A 20,604-nucleotide genomic window follows, 5' to 3' on the forward strand; every position below is an offset into this window, starting at 1 on the left:
CTCTCTCATCGCTTTATGGAGGAATGGTTTGGAGAAGGCAGGACTGGCCCTAAGAAATCAATCAGATAATTAGAGTAAGCAAAAGTGATGAGGATCTGATTTGTGGCTGTATCAGTGGGGTCCGAAAGGAGGTGAGGGATTTGAGAGTTAGGAGAGACAGAATGGCAGGAATTGGTGACCTACTGGATGCTGTGACTGAGGGTGAGGGGGAGTGAGGGACGATCTCGGCTTCAGATTTCACTCTGGCTGAGGATATCTGGAACGATCGCATCGTATTAACAATTGCATGTTTACCTGTGGATCACTCCCAACTAGTCTGAAAGCATCTTACTATAGGGACCTTGCTTTGTAGTCTTTGTATTACCAGTGTTAGAAGAGCACCTGTTATGTAGGAGGAGTAATAAAATGAATGAATGCACTCAAAACACTAAACAGTAATTCTGTAATCCAACGGGAGGTACAGCGAATACCAAAAGCCTACATATACTATTCTCTGCATGCTATAGCAAGAAAGAAAGGAAAGTGGCTTCCCAGTGGTTTTCTGCCTATTGTACAACCAGGAAGCTGACAATAAAGTTTATTTGAGCGTCGACGTGCGCCGACGTGGCCCCGCCTCCCCAGCCGGAGCCGCGATTGGTGGGCATTTGCCGGCGGCCACCGCTTTTAAGCCACGATTGGCGAAGGCCGCCGTCATTTCGGAGCGTCTCAGCGCCTGCCCGCCCTGTCGCCGCGTCGCCGCGTCGCCGGTGCCTGCGCCTCCCGCTCCACCTCGCTTCTTCTCTCCCGGCCGAGGCCCGGGGGACCAGAGCGAGAAGCGGGGACCATGTTCCGACGCAAGTTGACGGCTCTCGACTACCACAACCCCGCCGGCTTCAACTGCAAAGGTGAGGCGGCGGCCTCGGCCCGGCCGCGTGTCCCTGACCTGGGCGGAGGTCCCAGCCTCAGTGCCCGCACCCCACCTCCCCGTCGGGACCCTCGGCGGCCTGGTTTCCGCCGGCAGCCTCCGGGCCCCTCTCCTCTGGGTCGCCACGTACCTCGGCTCTTCGCCGCCCCTTCCCGCCTTTAAAGCCCTCTCACCTACTCCTGTCTCGGCATGTTACTTTCTGCACTTGCTTAACTCCAAGCACCACGTAACTACCTTCTCTGTACATAAAAGGGAGAGCATTCGTCTTTCTCACTCACTATTCAACTCCATGGTTCCCTGGGTAATTAGGCGATACCTTGAGCACCTGCTAATTATGGGCCAGCGCGGTGCTGGATTCTGAGGAAGGTGCTGAGTAACTTGAAGACTAGTTCACTGCCTGCCAGGAGCTAAAGGGACGAGGGGTGGAAGCAATCAGAACCCACTGAGCAGTTTGAGACAGTACACAATGAAATCAGGACCGATCACAGTGGGAGTGTAAGCGCGTGTAGTAACGGGCTAGTTGTGTTATGTGGTGTTGCAAAAAAGTTAATAGCAGATGAGTGGGAAGGTTGAATTGTGAATACAAAGGTATTTGGGATTTTACAGCATTAGAATTTTAAAAAGTGATAACGTTGCTACTCACTGTAAATAAACTGCTACCCACCACTACTCGTTTCCTTTGTATAGTTGTGGCCTGTGATAGACTGGTAAGTTTGAAAGTGATCAAGTATAACTTGTGATACTCAGACCATTGTGTAATTCTCAAGACCTTATAATGGAAGCTTGAATTTGACTCACAAATTGAAAATAATTTCTAAGCAGGATGACAGTGTTTTGTTGATCGCCTGTAGAAGCATATCAAATTATAATCTATTGTTTTTCTACTTTAACAAAAAAGTATCAGTGACAATAGAGCCTTGTTCTGGATTGGAATCTTTGAGTCTCAATGTTCTTATCTGTAAAATGGGATATTACCTACCTCAAAAGAGGTATGGGGAGGATTAAACGAACCAATTATGCACTTAATGTGCAATTAACATTCCATGACAAGAGTTGTCACAGTGTCTTTTTTGTCATTTAATTTCTTTTACTTATTATTTTGTTATATATTTTACTTTATTACTTTGCTATAAATTTAACCTTGCCCTCCTTCCCCTTTCTGTCCGCAAAGGAACTGGAATATTAATATGTAACACTTAAATAGCAAAACTATGTGCCAGGCACTGTTTTTATCCGTATTTATTTTATTTAAGAAACTTCTTAAATAAAACAACTTCTTTTAATCTTCATAACTCTATGAGGTAAGTTCCTTTAGCACCCTCATTTTGTAGCTGAAGAATCTGAGGCACAGAAAATGTGGGTGATTATCCCAAGTTCACACAACCAGTATCTGGACCCAGGATTTGAACAGATCATTGTTAATCTGTACTTTCAACTCCAGAATCTGTACTTTCAACTCCCTCTTTTGGTTCAATTAATTTAGTATTTTGAAGTTAAGAAAATTCCACAAGAACATATATCTGAACATATACCTGAGAAGGAGGTATTTTATGTAGTGCTTCTAGTTATTTATGTGATATTTTTTATTGCAGATGAAACAGAATTTAGAAACTTCATCGTTTGGCTTGAAGACCAGAAAATCAGACACTACAAGATTGAAGACAGAGGTAATTTAAGAAACATCCACAGCAGCGACTGGCCCAAGTTCTTTGAAAAGGTAATGAATTAGGAAGTAAAGTAAAAATACAGAGAGTTTGTCTGAAAAATCGTATGAAGATGAGCTTAAAATTACTTTCTTCTTTTAAGAAAAAAATGATAATGATCAGTGTTAGGAAAGCTGGATTTCAGGGATTTTGCTTTTTTCTTAGATGTGTCTTTTGCTTTTAGAGCAAATTATTTTATGTCTTCCTACCAAGCTTTCAGTATTAGGTAGAAATAGTTTTCTCTAGAAACATGAAGTTTCTTAAATAAATAATGATGTAAATATTTCGCTTTCCCTTTATGGCCCAAATCAGAATTTTTGTTAAACACAGTGCTATTTCTTATATTAAAAGAAGACATTGGCCAGGTGTGATGGCTAACACCTATAATGCCAGCACTTTGGGAGGCTGAGGTGGCAGATCATTTGAGCCCAGGAGTTCTGACAGCAGCCTGGGCAACATGATGAAACCCTGTCTCTACAAGAAAATAGAAAGTTATCTGGGTGTGCTGGCATGCGTCTGTAGTGTCAGCTAATTGGGAGGCTGAGGTTCTCCAGCCTGGGCGACAGAGTGACACCTTGTCTCAAAAAAAGACATTATTGAGATGCTTGAAAACTAAGACTGTCGTGTTTATGCTTATATTTAATGTAAACAGATATCCCTTGTTGTATGCTAGAGAAATAGTCCTTAAATGATCTCTGGTATATCATATTTTTGTGCCTTGAATCATTTTCCCATTGATTTAGTTTTAGTAACACTTTTGCATAAAAAAGAATTCTCAGATTAGAATAAAAATCCTTTTAGTGTCATTTCTTACATTAAACATTTTCATCAGTTATATTTGATGAGTGAGATATTTTTCTTGAAAAAGGCTAAGTTTTTCATTTGCTAGAGCAGTGTGATTAGGTACTTTCTCCCTGGAATCAGTGATTTTATAAATTAGGGATTGTATAAATTACATCATTGTTATTAACCTTTCCGTGTCTCAATTTTCTCATCAATAAATGAGGGTAACAATGGTACCTGTCTCATAAGTGTGGCTTTGTTTTTAATGAGTAACTGTTCACAGAAGTCCCTGGCGCATAGCAAGTGTGATAAGCTTATTACTGCCAATGCCTCTATACTACTACTATTAATACTACTGTATTCTTTTCCTTTGCTCTTAGAAAATATTTTTAAAATTTTCAGTGGACTTCTTAAAACTTTGAAGTATATTTTTAGGATTTTATGTTTGTTTATATTACATTTTATGGTCTATTCATGTGTACAAGACAATACAGAATTCAACATGTAGAAAGGTATTTGGAGAATATAAAAAATTTTCTAGGCTGGGCATGGTGGCTCATACCTATAATCCTAGCAGTTTGGGAAGCCAAGATGGGTGGATCACCTGAGGTCAGGGGTTCGAGACCAGCTGGGCCAACGTGGCGAAACCCCATCTCTACTAAAAACACAAAATTAGCCAGGTGTGGTGGTGCATGTGTGTAATCTCAGCTGCCCAGGGGGCTGAGCCAGGAGAATCGTTTGAACCCAGGAGGCGGAGGTTGCAGTGAGCCAAGATTGTGCCATTGCACTCCAGCCTGGGCAACAGAACAAGACTCTGTCTCAAAAAAAAGAAATATGTATGTATGTGTGTGTATATATATACATATACACACACACATTTCTGATGTGAAACACCTGGAATGACAGAATAATTTCAACATATCAGAACCTAAACAGTTATTATCCTTCAAGTTGATTTTATTATAATCTTATGTTACATATAATTAATGTTACATATAATACTATTATATGCAACATTTATTTGAATATACAGCTTCTGACATTTATTTAAATTACTTGGTTACACCCTACATGTATGTTACATGGCTACTCTTTTCAGTGGCATTTCCATAATATGAAAGTTAAGGTTTAGATAGATAATGATTTATTGTATATCCTTTTTAAAGTTATTCTTTTTAGTTAATTGCTCTATGTATATTGAGACTAGGAATCAGAAAGCTTAGATTCTAGTCCCAGGTGTAAGCTGTGTAACCCTTGGCAAGTGTCAATCTCTAGGCCTCAGCTTTCTCATCTATAAAATGAGGAAGTTGTCGTATTCTATTTTTTTTCTTAAGATGATACACTTAAATGTTCCCTTCTGTTGGGTTATATAATTGCATCAAAAGTGTAGTAATGTTATTAAAAAATTGTTAGAGATCCAAACTAAGGTCTCTTTCAACTCTCCCATTCTTTTTTCTGTGACTTTATGGTAATAATGAAACTGGTGGTTTTTTTTTCTTCCCCCTCACAGTATCTCAGAGATGTTAACTGTCCTTTCAAGATTCAAGATCGACAAGAAGCTATTGACTGGCTTCTTGGTTTAGCTGTTAGACTTGAATATGGAGATAATGGTACGTTTTGTGGGGAATGTGTATTTTAAAGAGAGAGGAAAGATGGGAAAGGGAGTGTGAAAATGTAAGGAACTTTGCAGTTTGTTTTGTCTAGTACTATTTTACCTTTGGTTCATTCTTATCACAAGTTAAAAGCACTTTTATTGTCTTTCATTGGTGTTTATATATTTCTTTTAGAATTTGGAAATGGTGCCCTCTGGAGAAGGCTAATTGACTGTCTTCTCACAGAGTAACACTACTTTGATAATATGGTCTGCACCTTAGCCTTTCAAATTAAATTGTTTTTAGTGTCCCAGAATTGATGGGACTTTGAAGTGTTGTTGCAGCAGGTAATTTCTCAAAAGACTGAAACATGTCTAATGCCAATATACATTAATACTCTATAGGCCAGAATATATTACTTATGTTTACTGTCTTAGCACAGATACTTCTATGGTTGGAAGCTTCTGAATATTAGTACCTATAGTAAAAACAATTTTTCTTTAAACTTGTGTTTTCTCTTATTAGACCATTTCATTTTGAAAGGACTGCCAACATCTAAATGCAAGATTTGATTATCTTATCTGCATCCCCTGCATTTTGTGTTTTTCGGTTAGTTACAGTCCTCTTAATTATTTACTTTGGAAGCCTTTTTATATCTTGGCTTATCCCTTTCCCTTCATCCCACCTACACTGACTTTTTCTCGTGTTTGTTGTATCTTCATTCCCATTGGCATAATCCTAATTCAGGCTCTTGTCACTTTCTGCCAGGAGTATTATAATATCTCCCATTAGTGTCACCTTCTGTTCTTAACTGCATGGCCAACCAAGCTAACTTTCTGTAACGTTAATCTATTTTAGGATGCCACTTACTCCTTGTTTCCAAAGAACAGTTCCAGTTACATATTCATATTAATAAACATACATATCCATAAACACTAATTTCCCATTTTCTATAAAAAGAATTTTAAGCTCCTTAGCATGGTAGTTAATGATGACTGATACCAACCTGTATTCACATCTTGACATCCCAGCTAAATTAGAATAATAGTGTTTCCTGTTTATATCCCATTTCCCCCTCTGTTTCTTTGTTCACACTTTTCCCTTGGCTAATATACCATTTCATTCTATCTACACATCTAAATCCTACCCATCTTTTTAAGATCCATCTCATATGCTGTCTTATGTCTTAGCAGCAGTATAATTTCCCTCTGAACTTCCATAGCTTTTAACCCTATACCTTTTAAGTCATTAACCACTTTCATTTTGTTTCTATGTCTTATTCGTCCCAGTAATTTGTAAGCTGATATTCAGCTTTGATTCCTACATGGTACCTCTCTTAGCTTCCAATTGATGCTGTAACAAATTACTACAAACTCAGTGACTGAAAACACAATTTATTATTTTAGAACGAGAAGGCCAACATTAGCCCCACTGGGTTCATGTCAAGTTGTCAGCAAGGGAGGTTCGTTTTGGAGGCTCTCGGGGGAATCTGTTTCTTTCCTTTTTTAACTTCTAGAGGCTGCCTGAATTCCTTGACTCTGGCCCCTTCATCTTCAAGTCTAGCAGCATAGCATTTTCCAGTCTCTTATCTGATTCTGCTTCCATTGTCATAACTTTGTCTCTGGCTCTGATCCTCCTGAGCCCACCTGGATAATCCAGGATAATCCCCTATCTCAAGATCCTTAATTTTATCATATTTGCAAATCTTGCCATGTAAGGTAACACATACACAGGTTCCAGGGATCGGGACACGGACATCTTGGGGGGTACAGGTCAATATTGTGTCTGTCACAGTACCTGACATAGTTTCTTGCACACAACAGGTGCTTATCAATTTCAGTAATTGTGTGGCAAATGCAGTATATGTGAGTGTTTACATACACTGATTTGGAGCATCAGCCAATTTTTTGCTGATGCCTCAGACTTAAATTTCAGAAGCCTTATAGCAAAAATCTTAAGGAAAGCTCAATTTGAGACTTCGTTTACTTTTCCATTTAATTTAAAAAAAAAAAAACTTTTTTTTTCTTTAGAAAATACATGTATTCATAAGCCTTATGGCTTTAGTGTAGTATTGATTTTAGGGCCTTTAACAAGGTCTTTTTATCTACCCTGCTCTGGATTGGTAGGAACTGTATATGAGCCAATTTGTAGCTTATCAAAAGTGTTTTTCATTTATTCCCAAATTCTTACATCTCAGTTTATTTGTTTTATTCTATTTGTTCCATTTTTATAACCCGTTAACCTTCAATGGTAGATGCATATGGTCATGTATACCTGCAGTTGACTGTAAGTACATGTATTTCTCAGTAATAGCATGTTCTTTTAGTGAATAAAAGAAGCTTGTGTGTGGAATGTAAATTTTTCAATATTGAAAAAGGAAGTCAACATATACTTGAAGGTGAATGGTATCAAAAGTATATTAAAAGTCTAAGCTAGAAAACAAGTTTTGTTTATTAAAATTCAGAATTGCAAAAACAGACTTGAAAATTGGTCAAATAATACTGTCTCTAATCGGTAGGAGGCGCTGATGTTCTTTTGTGGTTTTACATTGATATGTTGCCTCCTTGACTTTTAAGTTATTACTTATTTTAAAATTTGCTGAAACCATTGTGAGTTCTTATTATTTGTGCTCTACTATTTTTTGAAGCTTTTGGTAGCTTGTCAACATGATTAATAACTGAAATTTTTTAAATGTATAATTTCAGATGTATAGAAGAATTACAAAATAGTACAAAGATTTTCATATACCTCAAGTCTACAGATGTAACATGTTACCTCATTTGCTTCATCCTTCTCTCTACACAGAGGCACACACCATTTTTTCCCAAACCATTTGATAGTAAATTATAGATGATTCCTTTTTACTCTTAAACACTTTAAAGAGCATTTCCTAAAAACAACTTTGTCTTATATAACCACAGTACAGTGATCAAAATCAGGAAGTTATCTTTGATATACTATTATTTATTCACATTTTACCAAACCCCCCACTTCTCTCGACAGAAAAAAATAACCCAGAGCAATCCTGGATTATGCACTGCATTAGTTGTTACATCTCTCTTAGTATCTTAAAATCTGGAACAGTTCCTGTCTTTATTTGTGCTTCATGACCCTGACATTTATTTTGTAGAGTGTCCCTCAATTTGGATTTATATGATGTTTCCTCATGACTAGATTTGGGGTTTATACTTTTGTTAGGAGTAACACAGAAGTGATGTGTTCTTTTTAGTGCATCATATTAGGAGATACGTGATAGCGATATGTCCCATTACTAGTTATGTTACTTTGATCGCTAGGTTACGGTTTCTCCACTGTAAAGTTACTATTTTCCTCTTTGTAATAAATATATCTTGTGGGGAGGTACTTTGAGACTGTATCAATTATGTTTTTGCGCCTCAAGTTTCCCCCACTAGTTTTAGCAACCATATGATGATTCTTGCCTCAATCATTTATTATGTTAATTGACAAAAGGTGTTCTCTAATTTCATCATTTTTTCTACATTTATTTGTTGGCTTTCTCTTGTAAGTTTTCCCATCTCTAATTTACTTGTTTAAATCAGTATAGATATATGGATTTTTATTTTACTCAATGGATTATAATCCTTTCTGTCATCACGTATTTTGCTGTTGATACTGTTCCAGATTTGGCCAGTGGAAGCCTTTTTAACTCTGACTTAAATTTTATGCTTTTATTTTTTCCTCGTTTCATTAACAGATCCCATAAGCACTGTATAGCCTAAGATGCCATTTTGAACATTAAGTTTAGTGAATTATTAATAAGTGTTTTTATTTTTGAATTCCTTTTAAGTATTATTTTTCAAATGAAAATAATAAAATCTACCTTTGGAATTCTGAATATCAAGTTTCCATGAAATAAGTTTGAGGTTTGTATATGATGGTGTATTTGATGTATTGATTTTTTTGGGGAAAGCAAGGTTTTTGGATTTTATGTACAGCATTCAAAAGAAGATGGGGGGAAAGCGTACTTTTTAATGAGTTTGTATTTAATCTTACGTAACCTATACTTAACCCTCCTCCCATTCTTCTACCCCAGATTTCAGAGGAAGCTGTAAAAGCAGATTTTTACCTTCCTAAAATTTACATGTTTGAAATGATTGCCTTTAGAAATGTTAATGAAAAGATATTTGTGTCACATAGTCCAGTAATTGCTTTAGCTTAATCAAAAAGATAGTTACATTGTCTTTTTACATTTTCTATAGCAAAAATTAAGCTTGATTGAATGAATTGTTTTATGCTTATACAGGTTAAGCATCCCTAATCCGAGAATCTGAAATCCTAAATGCTCCAAAATCCAAAACTTTTTGAGCCCCGACATGAGGACACAAGTAGAAATTTCCACACATAAGCACTTAACACAAACTTTATTTCATGCACAAAATTATTAAAAATATTATATGAAATTACCTTCAGGCTATGTGTATAAGTTGTACATTGAACATAAAAGTGAATTTTGTGTTTAGACTTCGGTCCCATCCCCAAAATATCCCATTTTATATATGCAGATAATCCAAAGTCTGAAAAAATTTAAAATTGGAAATTATTGGCATTTCCAGTAAGGGAAACTCAACCTGTAATCATTTTGGCTCAGTTAAATTTGGTAAACAGCAGTAGTCATTTTACCTTGTGTTGCAGTTCTACAAATTATATTTTTGTCTGTTTTTACAGCTGAAAAATACAAGGATTTAGTACCTGATAATTCAAAAACTGCTGACAATGCAACTAAAAATGCAGAACCATTGATCAATTTGGATGGTGAGTATATAAATGAATAACATTGAACATCAACATTTTTGGTTTCTTAAATGTTTTTTTCTTTGAAGAATGAAGTCCAGGTTTACTTGGTTTTAGTAAATTTAGAAGGATCCATGCAGACAGCATTTATGTTAACATTTTATTCCCTATAACGTTTTTATAATGTGCTTTCTCCTTCCCCTTGCATTTGAATATCTGAATGTTGATTTGATTTGCTTCTAGTAATTTGGAGTTTTGATTTGTATTTAATCATGGGGGTCATTGTTTGCCTTTTTGAATGTATAAATTTCTTTTAATCCAATGACTCTATCAGACAAGTGGTAAAATTTTCCATTATTTTAAGTCCTGGATATCTTTTAGTAATTTCCCTTTTTAAAAATATGAAGAATCTAATTACCTAAATTATGATGTGTAAAATATTTGTTCACTGGCTAATTCATTGTGACCTATAATTTAGGAGTTAACCCTTTTGAATGAGTGAGCCTCTTGGACACTCCAGAGCTGCTGCTTAGAGAGAAGGTTTTGGGAAAACTATCCATTGAGGGGATCTATGTACTAAAATTAATGGCCTTGGGAAGAAGTGTTAATTAAAAGTGCTGTATAATTTAGCCTTGCAGAAAAAGTTACAGGACAAATATAATGTGAGTTAAATTAGTCATTTATTGGATTATTCAGTTTGGCTGATGAAATACAGATACTCCTTGACTTAGGATGAGATCATGTCCCAAAGTCGAAAATATCATAAGTCAAAAATGCATTTAATACCCCGGAAGACCCATTGTAAAGCTGAAAAATTGTAGTTGGAACCACTGTAAGTTCAGATTTTCCTCATCTTGCACTAGGGTTACATCCCACTGAACTCATTGTAAGGTCAAAAAATTACAAGTCTAACCATCCTAAGTTGGGGACTGTCTCATACAGTAATAGGAAAATCATTTTATCTTACCAATTTATTTAATTGTTGATAGTCTACAGGGCTTTGTTTTTTCTCTTGTGAGTAGCAGTTTTAAAAACTAAGAGATTTGTTGCTACCGAAAAGTTAAAAATGTTTTTGTATGTTCACAAATATGTTTGTAATTATACGTTTGCAGGGTTGTGAGTTTTTGTTTGTTTTTAATCTTTTATAGTAAATAATCCTGATTTTAAGGCTGGTGTAATGGCTTTGGCTAACCTGCTTCAGATTCAGCGTCATGATGATTACCTGGTAATGCTTAAGGTCAGCTTCATGTTCTTGATTCTTGACAGAAACTGTGCACATAGAAAAAGTCTTTATTTTCTAAATATTAACTATTGATATTAAAATTATGGTTGAATGACTAAAATACACAGAAGAATATGAAACATAAAGTAGATTTCATGGTTTTATCTGATTTGGATTCTGTTTTCTGCCTGCACTATGCTAAATCCTTTGCAAAGATGTTCTCATTCAATCCTGCCAACAATCCTAGAGACAGCTGCTAATATCTTTTTAAAAATATATATCATATGAAGAAACTGAGACTCAATGAGGATAATGTCTAAGATGACACAGAAAATGACAGAGCCAGGATTTTAAGCACTATAACCCTGTGGTCCATTGTTTTTCCCACATTACCCTACTTCTGTTTAGTTAGTCTTTTTAATGATTCATAGTCTGCATTTGTTAAGATGGTCGAAAATGCCAAATGAGTAATGGTGAATTTGGTCAAAAATATATAACCCCAAAATCTCTTTGAGAAATGAATCTTTCTGTCCCCGATGCTAGATAGGCCACTCAGTTCATAACTATACTTCAGGGATCCCAGTAATCTGAAAGAGGTCTCTTGTTTCTGAGAGAAATCATAAACTTCAGAAGATTTATTCCTAGTAATCGTGAAAGTACAGTGGTGTGGATCAGGGGAGTGGTACTTAAGATACCAGACTTGGAAATTTTATAAGAGATTAAAAGCTTTTAACTAGACCTTGTGCATGTAAACTACTTTGTGATAAATTTCACTCTACCCAGAAGAGATTAAGCCATAATTTACCGTGCTTTTTAGATTTTTATTATTAAATGTCAGTTTTAACAAGACTGTTGTATTCCTAAGTTATTAAAATTTTCTATACTGAATCTGAATGTTAACTTGGATTTTCTCAATCCAGATTGCATGCCAAAAGACAAAAATGTTTTTAGTGAAATTTAGCTATTTCAAAGGCTTGTTCTTTATTCCGACGATTATGTAAATTGCCTTGGAACTATTCTATAGTGATCATGTCAGCTTTAATCATAAAGTAAGTGAGAGGAGAGTCAGACAATGCATAGTGTATTTGGGATGCTTTTGTTAGACTTCAAAACCCAAGGGGATAAAGTATAAATCAACTACAACAAAATGCTATAAAATTCTAGTCCTGCTGCACATTTGTCCCTTTTGAGTTATTTTAAGAGGCATTCAAACAATAACATAATATGGAAAACATCTTAGTACGTTTGCCAAGTACAAGCATCAGTATATTAACTGTTTGGCAACCAGACTATTTAATAACATCTGCAATAACTGTTAAACATTGTTTGAATTCTGTTTTTCAAAGATAGCATTTGGTTTTTTATTTAAAAATTATAGTTTAAGTTTTCACACTTATTTTTGAGTTGTAATTGTCATCTTCCTAATTAAAATTCCATTTTTTTAAAATTTGATTTTTAAGTGTGTATGGATACTTGCATGCATGCCTACCATAATGAAATGCCTTGGTGATTAAAACCACCAACGGTGTCCTTTGAAAGGTTAGAAAATATTTTACTAGAGTGAAGTGATAAAAGCCAAGTGTAAGACAGTATGTATGATCTGCTACCCTTTGTGTCAAAAATGTGTATTCGTGCTAAGCATGCTCGTCATTTCGCAGTTTTATTGAGGGTAAGGAATCTGTAGGGGATCGCAAGGCTCAGGTAGGAAGGAGACCTACTTTTTACCATGTGTCTTGCTGTATTTAAAGTTGTTTTTTACCAGTCATGTGCATTACCTATTCAAAAAATGGTTTTAATTGTTGCAAGCACCATTCGACATTATTAAAATACTAGAAGTGTGAAAGTTTACGTTAGATTAGTGGGTTTTTTTAAATTTAATGGGGAGTTTATTAATGAACTTAGGTAATTCTGACTTCATCAAAATGAGCAACCTTATTCTCTGGGCTCATAGAAGAAAGGATGACAGGTACACAGCCTATAAAAAGTAAAAATATTTTTGGGTTTCTCAGGCAATTCGAATTTTGGTTCAGGAGCGCCTGACACAGGATGCAGTTGCTAAGGCAAATCAAACAAAAGAGGTACGTTTCTATAAATCCTAAATAAGTTGTTAATGAACATTTCTTCTGATATGGCCATGATTTTAAACTTTGCATGTATCTGTTTAAGATATCCATTCTACGTTCTACAACTTAGAGAAAGGATAGCTTACTTCAGTGCTTCCTAAAGCAAATTGAATGTATTCAGTGGCTAGGGGGTCATTTTTGAGTGAAAAACTTCATGTTCCTCTCACTTTGTACCTTAAAAAAGCCACAGATAGCTCATGCACAGTCCACAAATCATGCTTGTGGCCCGCTGAAGTTTATTTAAAATGAGTTACCCATATGAAACTTACTGGATTATTTTGACTCATGCTGGAGAAGAAGGAACACACCTCACTACAAATTAGTTTTCTTTTTCTATCTAAATTCTATCCTTGCTCTTATTTCTTCAGAGTAAATTCTTGTTTTATTCAATTTCCTGGCATAAAACATGAGAAAGTAATTTGGCTAAGGTCACCTAGTTGGTAAGTGATTGAGCTCAGGCAGTCTGACTTGAGAGCCTGTGCTCTTACGGTAGGTGGGGAGAAGGGTCCATGCGTGGATGTCTGCATGAGCTTGTCAGTCTGCCCAGGTGAAGGGACGGGGTTCTGTTGGAGTGTAAGGTTCAAGGTACAGGTGACTGAAATGGTATCTTTCAGTCCTACCTTGTAGGCTGAGAAAAGCTATATCCCATGACTACCTTCCCCTTAAAGAGAAAATATGGAATATTTTTAGATTATATCAGAAATCCAAATATGCCTAAAGTTTCATTGGCTGTGCAGCGGTGGAGAGACTGTCCTCAGGTCAGCAGCAGCAGTGTCTGATAACACCTGCCTTCTGCAGCAATGATGTTGTAGTGAATGCCTTGGGCACAACTATGTTGTTTGTCCTCCCTGTGCCCTTCCCCCATCTCCCAATGCCTTTTGTCCTCCAGCCCCTTTAGGCAGGCCAAGCAGTGTTAAAAGGTTACTAATGCCAGGGCAGTATCTCTGAAAGACACTGTTTTCTTTTAAAGGTTCTTACTGGCTCATTGTATATGAATCGAGCCACTGGAAGTTGGATTAAAGATCAGCTTATTTCACCCACACTATAGAACAGACAGTAAATTGTTCTGGTGTAATAAAGTCATTCATTCATTCATTCATTCCTTCAGCAAAACTATGCTTTGGAAGGCAGTGTAAGTAAAGGCTTAGCCAAATCTCTTTGCTCTTGTTTGTAAAGTAAAATTTAGTGTTATTTTTAATGCTCCAAATTTTAATTTTGGTGTCATCTCAAAAGATACCAGCCTATAACAATTTAGTGGAGTTCTTACAGTCTAGTGTACTTATAAGCATTTATAACTACTATTTGAGGCATATGGTAGTTTTCAGGGGTAGCTTGGTGGCCTGTTGGCAAAGGAAAAAAAAGTGGAGCCTCTGGTACTAGATGAACATATAAAGCCACTCAGTACAATTCTGCTCTTTAATTTTGCTCACTTGTGCTTTCGTACCCATTGGTTTCTTCACACGTACATGTGTTAGCTGTTTTAAAGCAGACAGAGCCTACGTAGATTTACATTACTAGATAAGGCAAGAATTGAGCAGTGACTAAAGCATTTGAATAGTAACAGGTTGTAACATTGAAAGATTGAAAGTACGGGTAGTGTGTTTTTCTTGGCAGTGATTTTATATAATCAGGAAGTACAGACTGTCCTCATTTTAGAATTTGTTTCTGTGAAGTTTGGCATCACCATAGTCACCATCTTTAGTATGTCCATAGGTGCTGAGTGGTTTAGTTTTTCAGTAACTTCCAAGTCAAGTCTTGAAAGTTAAATTATACATAATTATACATAATCTTGGCAAACACCATGCTGGCTGAAAGGTTCGTACAATTTGTAAAGACAAATTAATGTGCTCAGAAATGGAATATAAGGTACTATTTTTGCCATTTATACCGTTGCTTACTGTCGCCAAAATAAGACAAGACAGTAACAGCCTGGCTCAACTTGCCTTCCATAGCAGTAATGACAAGGCACTGCTGCAATAAGGATATATTGTTTTGTATGCCTGGGCTAAAGGATTGGATGAGCTATAGAGCTTCCTGGTACATTTAAAGGTTAACTTAACTTTTCCCCCTAACCGGTTGAAATAGGGAAAACTCGCTAATCACAATCATCACCAAAGCAAATATAAACAAAATTCCTAGTTCCCTTGCCCATGCAGCTAAAAGAGTTAAGACACCAGAATAGCTAGGTGCTTTTCAGTTTCAGGTGAGGAAAGGATGCTATTCTTAACCATAAATACTCTCATTTTGTCTTTTTTTAAAGGGCTTACCTGTTGCTTTAGACAAACATATTCTTGGTTTTGACACAGGAGGTAAGTGATTTTGTTTAAATTCAAACTATTTTTTTACAGACTGAATACTTGGGAGGAAATAAATAAATGGCCTTAAATGTAAAAATTATGTATTGAAGCAGTGTTCTTTTCTCATAAAACAGATGCAGTTCTTAATGAAGCTGCTCAAATTCTGCGATTGCTGCACATAGAGGAGCTCAGAGAGCTACAGACAAAAATCAACGAAGCCATAGTAGCTGTTCAGGCAATTATTGCTGATCCAAAGACAGACCACAGACTGGGAAAAGTTGGAAGATGAACACTTGAGGACTTCAGCTTCTCACCTACTTAGTACAGTTGGGAACCATACACTTCTGGCATGTTTGGAAATCAAAATGTCACATTCTCGGGGGAGGAAGCCCAGAAAATTGGGTATGTGCTAGAGATTTACCACCATTGCTTTTTTCTTTAATAAAGTTTAGGAAAGTAGAATTTTTATTATGTACTGTATGTTTGCATAAATCACCTTTCTCCTTTGTGGTTAAGGCATATATGCCAACCCCCAACTTTGTCTTAGAGACAATATAGATCCTTAAGTCATAGGAAAACTTAAAACATTTTATTGGAGTAATCTAGAAAATTTTAAAATTGTTACATCTTTGGTATTTATAAATGTGATACTTTCTGTGGGTACTTCTATAGAGGCACTACAGGATCAGAAAATGCAAATTGAATCATTTTAGCACCTTTTGATATAAATAGAAATGCACCGATGCAGAGGTAAAAAATCTTAGAACTTTTGTTGGGAAACTATAAATAATTGGTCCTTTCCCATCAGTTCTGCATTGGCTTCTCCAACTGTCAAGGTTTAGGATTGTATTTTTATATTAATCACATGTGCTTTAATTTCTTGGCCAGAAAGAATCCATAGCAAAAATCAGGTTTAGAGTCTTAAACTCTAATTCTTAGTTGAATGAATTTGATCTTTTAAATATTAATGATAAATGTTTACAAGAAGTTGCTTTAATAAGCAATAGTTAAAATTCTGTTACCTTTTTAAACTTGCAATAACAACCTTCATTTTTAAAAATACAGTAGTAAAGATTGAGGTATCAGCTTTTCACAAGTCTTTTTGCACTAAAAAATGTTCATCTTGTATGCTCAGGAACGTCTAATGGCCAATTCCTTTTTTACTTTCTTTGCCTTTGCAGTCACTGTTCTTTAGGGTCCAGGTTCTGATTGTAAACTCCAAGTCTTCCTTTACATTACTGTACTTACTTTCTTCCTGTGAGAGAAGAGCAGGGGTGGGACAGGGTGGTGGGTGAGTAGTGAGTATATTGTAACCAAGTTGCAACAGCAAATCTTTGCATTTTGTGTATAAACTAGGTAGATTTAAGGTAGTAAAGACTGGCCCTCAGGGCAGGAAGAAGGCAATGGTGGCAGTGTCACAGGCAGCAGGGGTAATCAAATACCATATATATCCCTTCTCTACCCTGCTAATTTAAAGGAGCATCCTAAAGCATACTTTTCTAAAGCATACTTTTTACCTGTTGGGCAGTAGGGGTAGACTGCAGTTATCCCGTAGAGGTGAGATCGTTGTTCTGGGAGATACTCATCAGTAAACTGGCCACTATGTTTATTTACTGATACAACACCATCCCTGGTAACAGAAAGGAAGAGTGAATTCAGGGAGAGTCATTTACTAGATAGATAAAGAAGTTAGCTACAAAAAATCAGTTGCAATAGAGGAAAATTTCTGGCAGCCTTCTCTGTCCAAGGGCTGATGCTAAAGCCATACTGAAGTTTGAAGACCATTGCTCTAAATCCATTGCTCATCTCTAGCTGCATGTTAGAATCACATGATGAGCTATCAATTTGTAGGGCATGGTGTAAAGGGCTTAGACTTTAATGTTCCACAGTTCCTCATTTGAGAACTACTCTAAATAGTATTTTTCGGTCCCTCAGACAATATGTCCACAGTGTCAAAAGCCAACTTAAGCCCTGTAATATAGCTCATGGTATCAAGGGTAGTCTTATTCTCTAAAGAACATATTTAGATTAATATGCTCCCTTTTGAGACAGTTAATTATCAAATACCTTTGCTACTTTTTAAGCTATATGTGAGCAATACCATTCGATTTCTGGGTAAAGTAAAAGGATGATTTCAAAAACATGAAAGGATGAAAAAAAACATCCTTGAAGGATCTTATCTGCCAAATGAGGAGGTGATGAAACAAAAGCCTCAGAGGGCTTAATGAGTCAAGTCAGGTACTGACTTTTGGTAAAACAAGTGGTGTGTCCTCTGGAACAGTTGGCCTTTTCAGGCTTGTCCAGAATTTGTGGGGCTCACCTCCTCCAGTCTGTGTGGTAGAAGTGATCTGCATAGCTTACGATGCTGAAGGGGTACTTGAGGTTGTTTTGAATGACACGCCGTCCAGTTCCATCAGGTAGTGTACACTCCAGTTTTTTGGTTCCTTTTAAAACAAAGGGGGAAAATGAGGTCCTTCAGCTGCTTTGCCAAAAATGATAGTGACATAGTGATAGTGACACAGTAATAGAATGGGGAAATAGGATATTTTACTTCCATTGCAGTCATAGATTAGCAACTGTAAAATTACCTGTCCTATTACTAGTCTCCAGTTTTTAGTAGAGATTCAAACTTTCAATCCTTTTTTGGAAGACAGGATTGCATTTACTGAAATCTGGTAAGTTTCTGCCAAAGTAGGGCATTAAACATAATTATTTTTATAATTTGTGTGATTTCAAGCCTTAGCTTATAAATTATAACATCTGGGTAAATACTTGCCCTTTGTAAGCTATGTCTATAATTACTGAGGCAACCTTTTAACCAAAATCCTTAGTATTTTTAAAATATTTTCTAGGTAGGAGGAAAAAAGTGACTAAAATGGTAACATAACTCATATTTCAATATAAAGGAATCAGTCTTAAAAATTTTTACAGTAGCTAAACCATTCAAGAATTTCCAAGTTTCACATTTCTCATAGAGCCCTGATTTAAATTTCAAATCCTTTTAAGAAATGTAACTTGTTTTAAACAACTGGGTTATAAAAGTGACCTATGTACATTAGGCCCTTTTATTAGATTACAAATTCAAGAACAGTCTTTTTCATATTCTTTAGTATAGAACTAGACACACAGCATTTTTTCAGTTGTGCTGATAAAAGCAAACAAATTTAGGTTGCTAATACCCATGTTATTACTGAAGGAAGCTACCCTGCTACAATGCTTTTCAAAGAATGTCCTTAGCATTATAACAGATGTTTATAGTTAAGTTATAGCGACCCTCTCCCCACATAAGAATAACTTCACTTAAGTTTGTCAATTCAACAATGGCTAATTCTTTTAACTGTTAAAAATATGCCAGGCACTCATGGTCAGGCAAGCAGTACAAACTTACTGCTTGATATATATCCTTCCCTCCACCCAAACCCCAGAAAGTTCATTTTAAGACATTTAATAGTACTTAAAAGTTTACAGACCAAAGAAAGGAGATCTAAGTGATGGGATTTCATTTTGTAGTAAAATCTGTTAGTGCTCACATTCACTGTGATGAGAGGTTATCTATTTGCATTCCATCAGTAGTATTACCTGCATCTGCCCAGCAGAGCAGTTTAGAGAAAGGGTCAAAGGTTAAGCCATTGGGCAATCCAATGTCTGTATTGATCAGAATTCTTCTGTTTTCTCCATCTAAAGATGACGTTTCAATTTTAGGAGCTTCTCTATTCCAGTCTGTCCAGTACAAGTTGCTGTAAGTTAAAAATCAAGATTGTAAAAGAATAGCTATGTAGCCTGTGGTAGGCAGCATCTAAGCAGCCCCCAGTGATCTCCATCTCCTCCTGTATTATAGCCTTAAGCAATCCCCTTGAGTTTGGGCTGCATTAGTGTCTTGCTTCTTCTAGTGCATAGAGTATAGCAGAAGTGATAGGCTATCACTGCCGATATTCGGTCTCAAAAAACTGGTTTCTGCCTTAGGGGCTCTCTCTTGCTCCCTTTGAGGGAAGCTGGATGCCATGTTGCAAGCTACCCTGTAAAGGGGAACGTGTGCCAAGGAACTGATGTCCTTGAGGGCTGTTGGCCAGAGACATTAGTCGTGCCTGCAGCCCATGTGAGCATGCTTGGGCTGTGTCTTCCCCGAGCTGAGCCTTGTGATCACTGCAGTTTGGCCATTACCTGATTGCAGGCTTGTGAGAGACGCCATGCCTGAGGAGCTCAGTGAAGACACACTTGGATTCCTGACTCACAGAAACTGTGAGACTAAATGTTATCTTACACTGCTGAGGGTTTGGGCAATTTCTTACACAGCAGTAGGTAACTAACACACAGCCATATTCCACTTTTACCTGTATCACAAGGTTTTCTGATTATTGTCACTATGTGGGAGAAGTCATTACTAAGTTACTATCAGAATCCCTGCCTCTGAGATACCCCTTAACTCAACTGCCCCAAAACCCTCCGTTTGTTGAAGTCTTGAATTGGATCTTGGGTTTTAGAATAGAAACAAAGACAGCTGTTAGGAATGGCTTCGATAGAAACTATGGAACTTGAAGAGATGTGGACCAGGGATTTGAGAGGGAAACTGTTCTTTCTTCTGCCAAAAATACAATTTGGTACTTGAAGGGGTACCTGGCACCCAGGGATGGAAACATTTTAAGTTAAGCACTTTACCTTTGAAATGCCACGTTAAAAATGAAATATATTCATAACAGATACTAACGAGGAAATAATATGGTCCTATTAAGTGGAAATAGGTTATAAGGAAACAAACAGGTTTATAGTTAGAGCAGAAATAATGTTGAAAGCACTTTTTATAAAATACTATTTTATAAAAGCTATAGAAGCTTTGAATAAATCAGTTGGGCTACAGAGAACCTCAGTGAGAGGAGAGGAAGAAACCATAGGTTTCCCCTGTTGCGAATTTCATCCCTTATGCCCAACAGATGAAGCAGAGAGAAGCTGAGAGCAAAAGCCAGAAAACAGTTTCCACTTTGCGCTAAGGTGGAGGTGGCCAGAGGGTATAGCATGCATATCATTGCTTCATCGCTTCTGATCAGTCTCCTCCCCAAAATGATTTAATATCATCAAAAACAATAAGTCTGAAACAAGCTCACACAGATATTTGGTGTAAATTATTTGGGGATTGCCAGAGGAAGAAAGTTGTAAAGGTGAAATCTATAGAAAGCAAATGAGAAATATGCAGGAAGGCTTGACAACCATTCTGTTACACAGTTGAAGGAGAT

At 36.6% G+C, this 20,604-nt stretch overlaps 2 protein-coding genes across 3 annotated transcripts in view; one reads left to right on the plus strand and one right to left on the minus strand.

Annotated features, from left to right (window-relative positions):
• Window positions 1–611: 611 nt before the first annotated feature.
• RTRAF (RNA transcription, translation and transport factor) lies at window positions 612–15,838 on the plus strand. Its single transcript, XM_031001695.3, has 8 exons — window positions 612–884; window positions 2,497–2,621; window positions 4,901–5,000; window positions 9,669–9,755; window positions 10,883–10,971; window positions 12,966–13,034; window positions 15,340–15,388; window positions 15,511–15,838. The coding sequence occupies exons 1-8, from the start codon at window positions 824–826 to the stop codon at window positions 15,663–15,665; spliced, it is 735 nt and encodes a 244-aa protein (XP_030857555.1). The 5' UTR covers window positions 612–823; the 3' UTR covers window positions 15,666–15,838.
• Window positions 15,839–15,943: 105 nt separating this feature from the next.
• NID2 (nidogen 2) overlaps window positions 15,944–20,604 on the minus strand; it is a 63,820-nt gene continuing 59,159 nt past the window's right edge. For both annotated transcript variants that reach the window (XM_031001691.3, XM_031001694.3), the window contains 4 exons: window positions 18,956–19,113; window positions 17,697–17,820; window positions 16,894–17,006; window positions 15,944–16,631 (listed from right to left, as the gene is read on the minus strand). In XM_031001691.3, the coding sequence (XP_030857551.3) occupies window positions 16,621–16,631; window positions 16,894–17,006; window positions 17,697–17,820; window positions 18,956–19,113 (406 nt within the window). In that variant the 3' untranslated portion in view covers window positions 15,944–16,620. The remainder of the gene's footprint in view (window positions 16,632–16,893; window positions 17,007–17,696; window positions 17,821–18,955; window positions 19,114–20,604) is intronic.

This window comes from Gorilla gorilla, chromosome 15 (genome assembly GCF_029281585.2).
Source record: "Gorilla gorilla gorilla isolate KB3781 chromosome 15, NHGRI_mGorGor1-v2.1_pri, whole genome shotgun sequence".
NCBI lineage: Eukaryota > Metazoa > Chordata > Mammalia > Primates > Hominidae > Gorilla > Gorilla gorilla.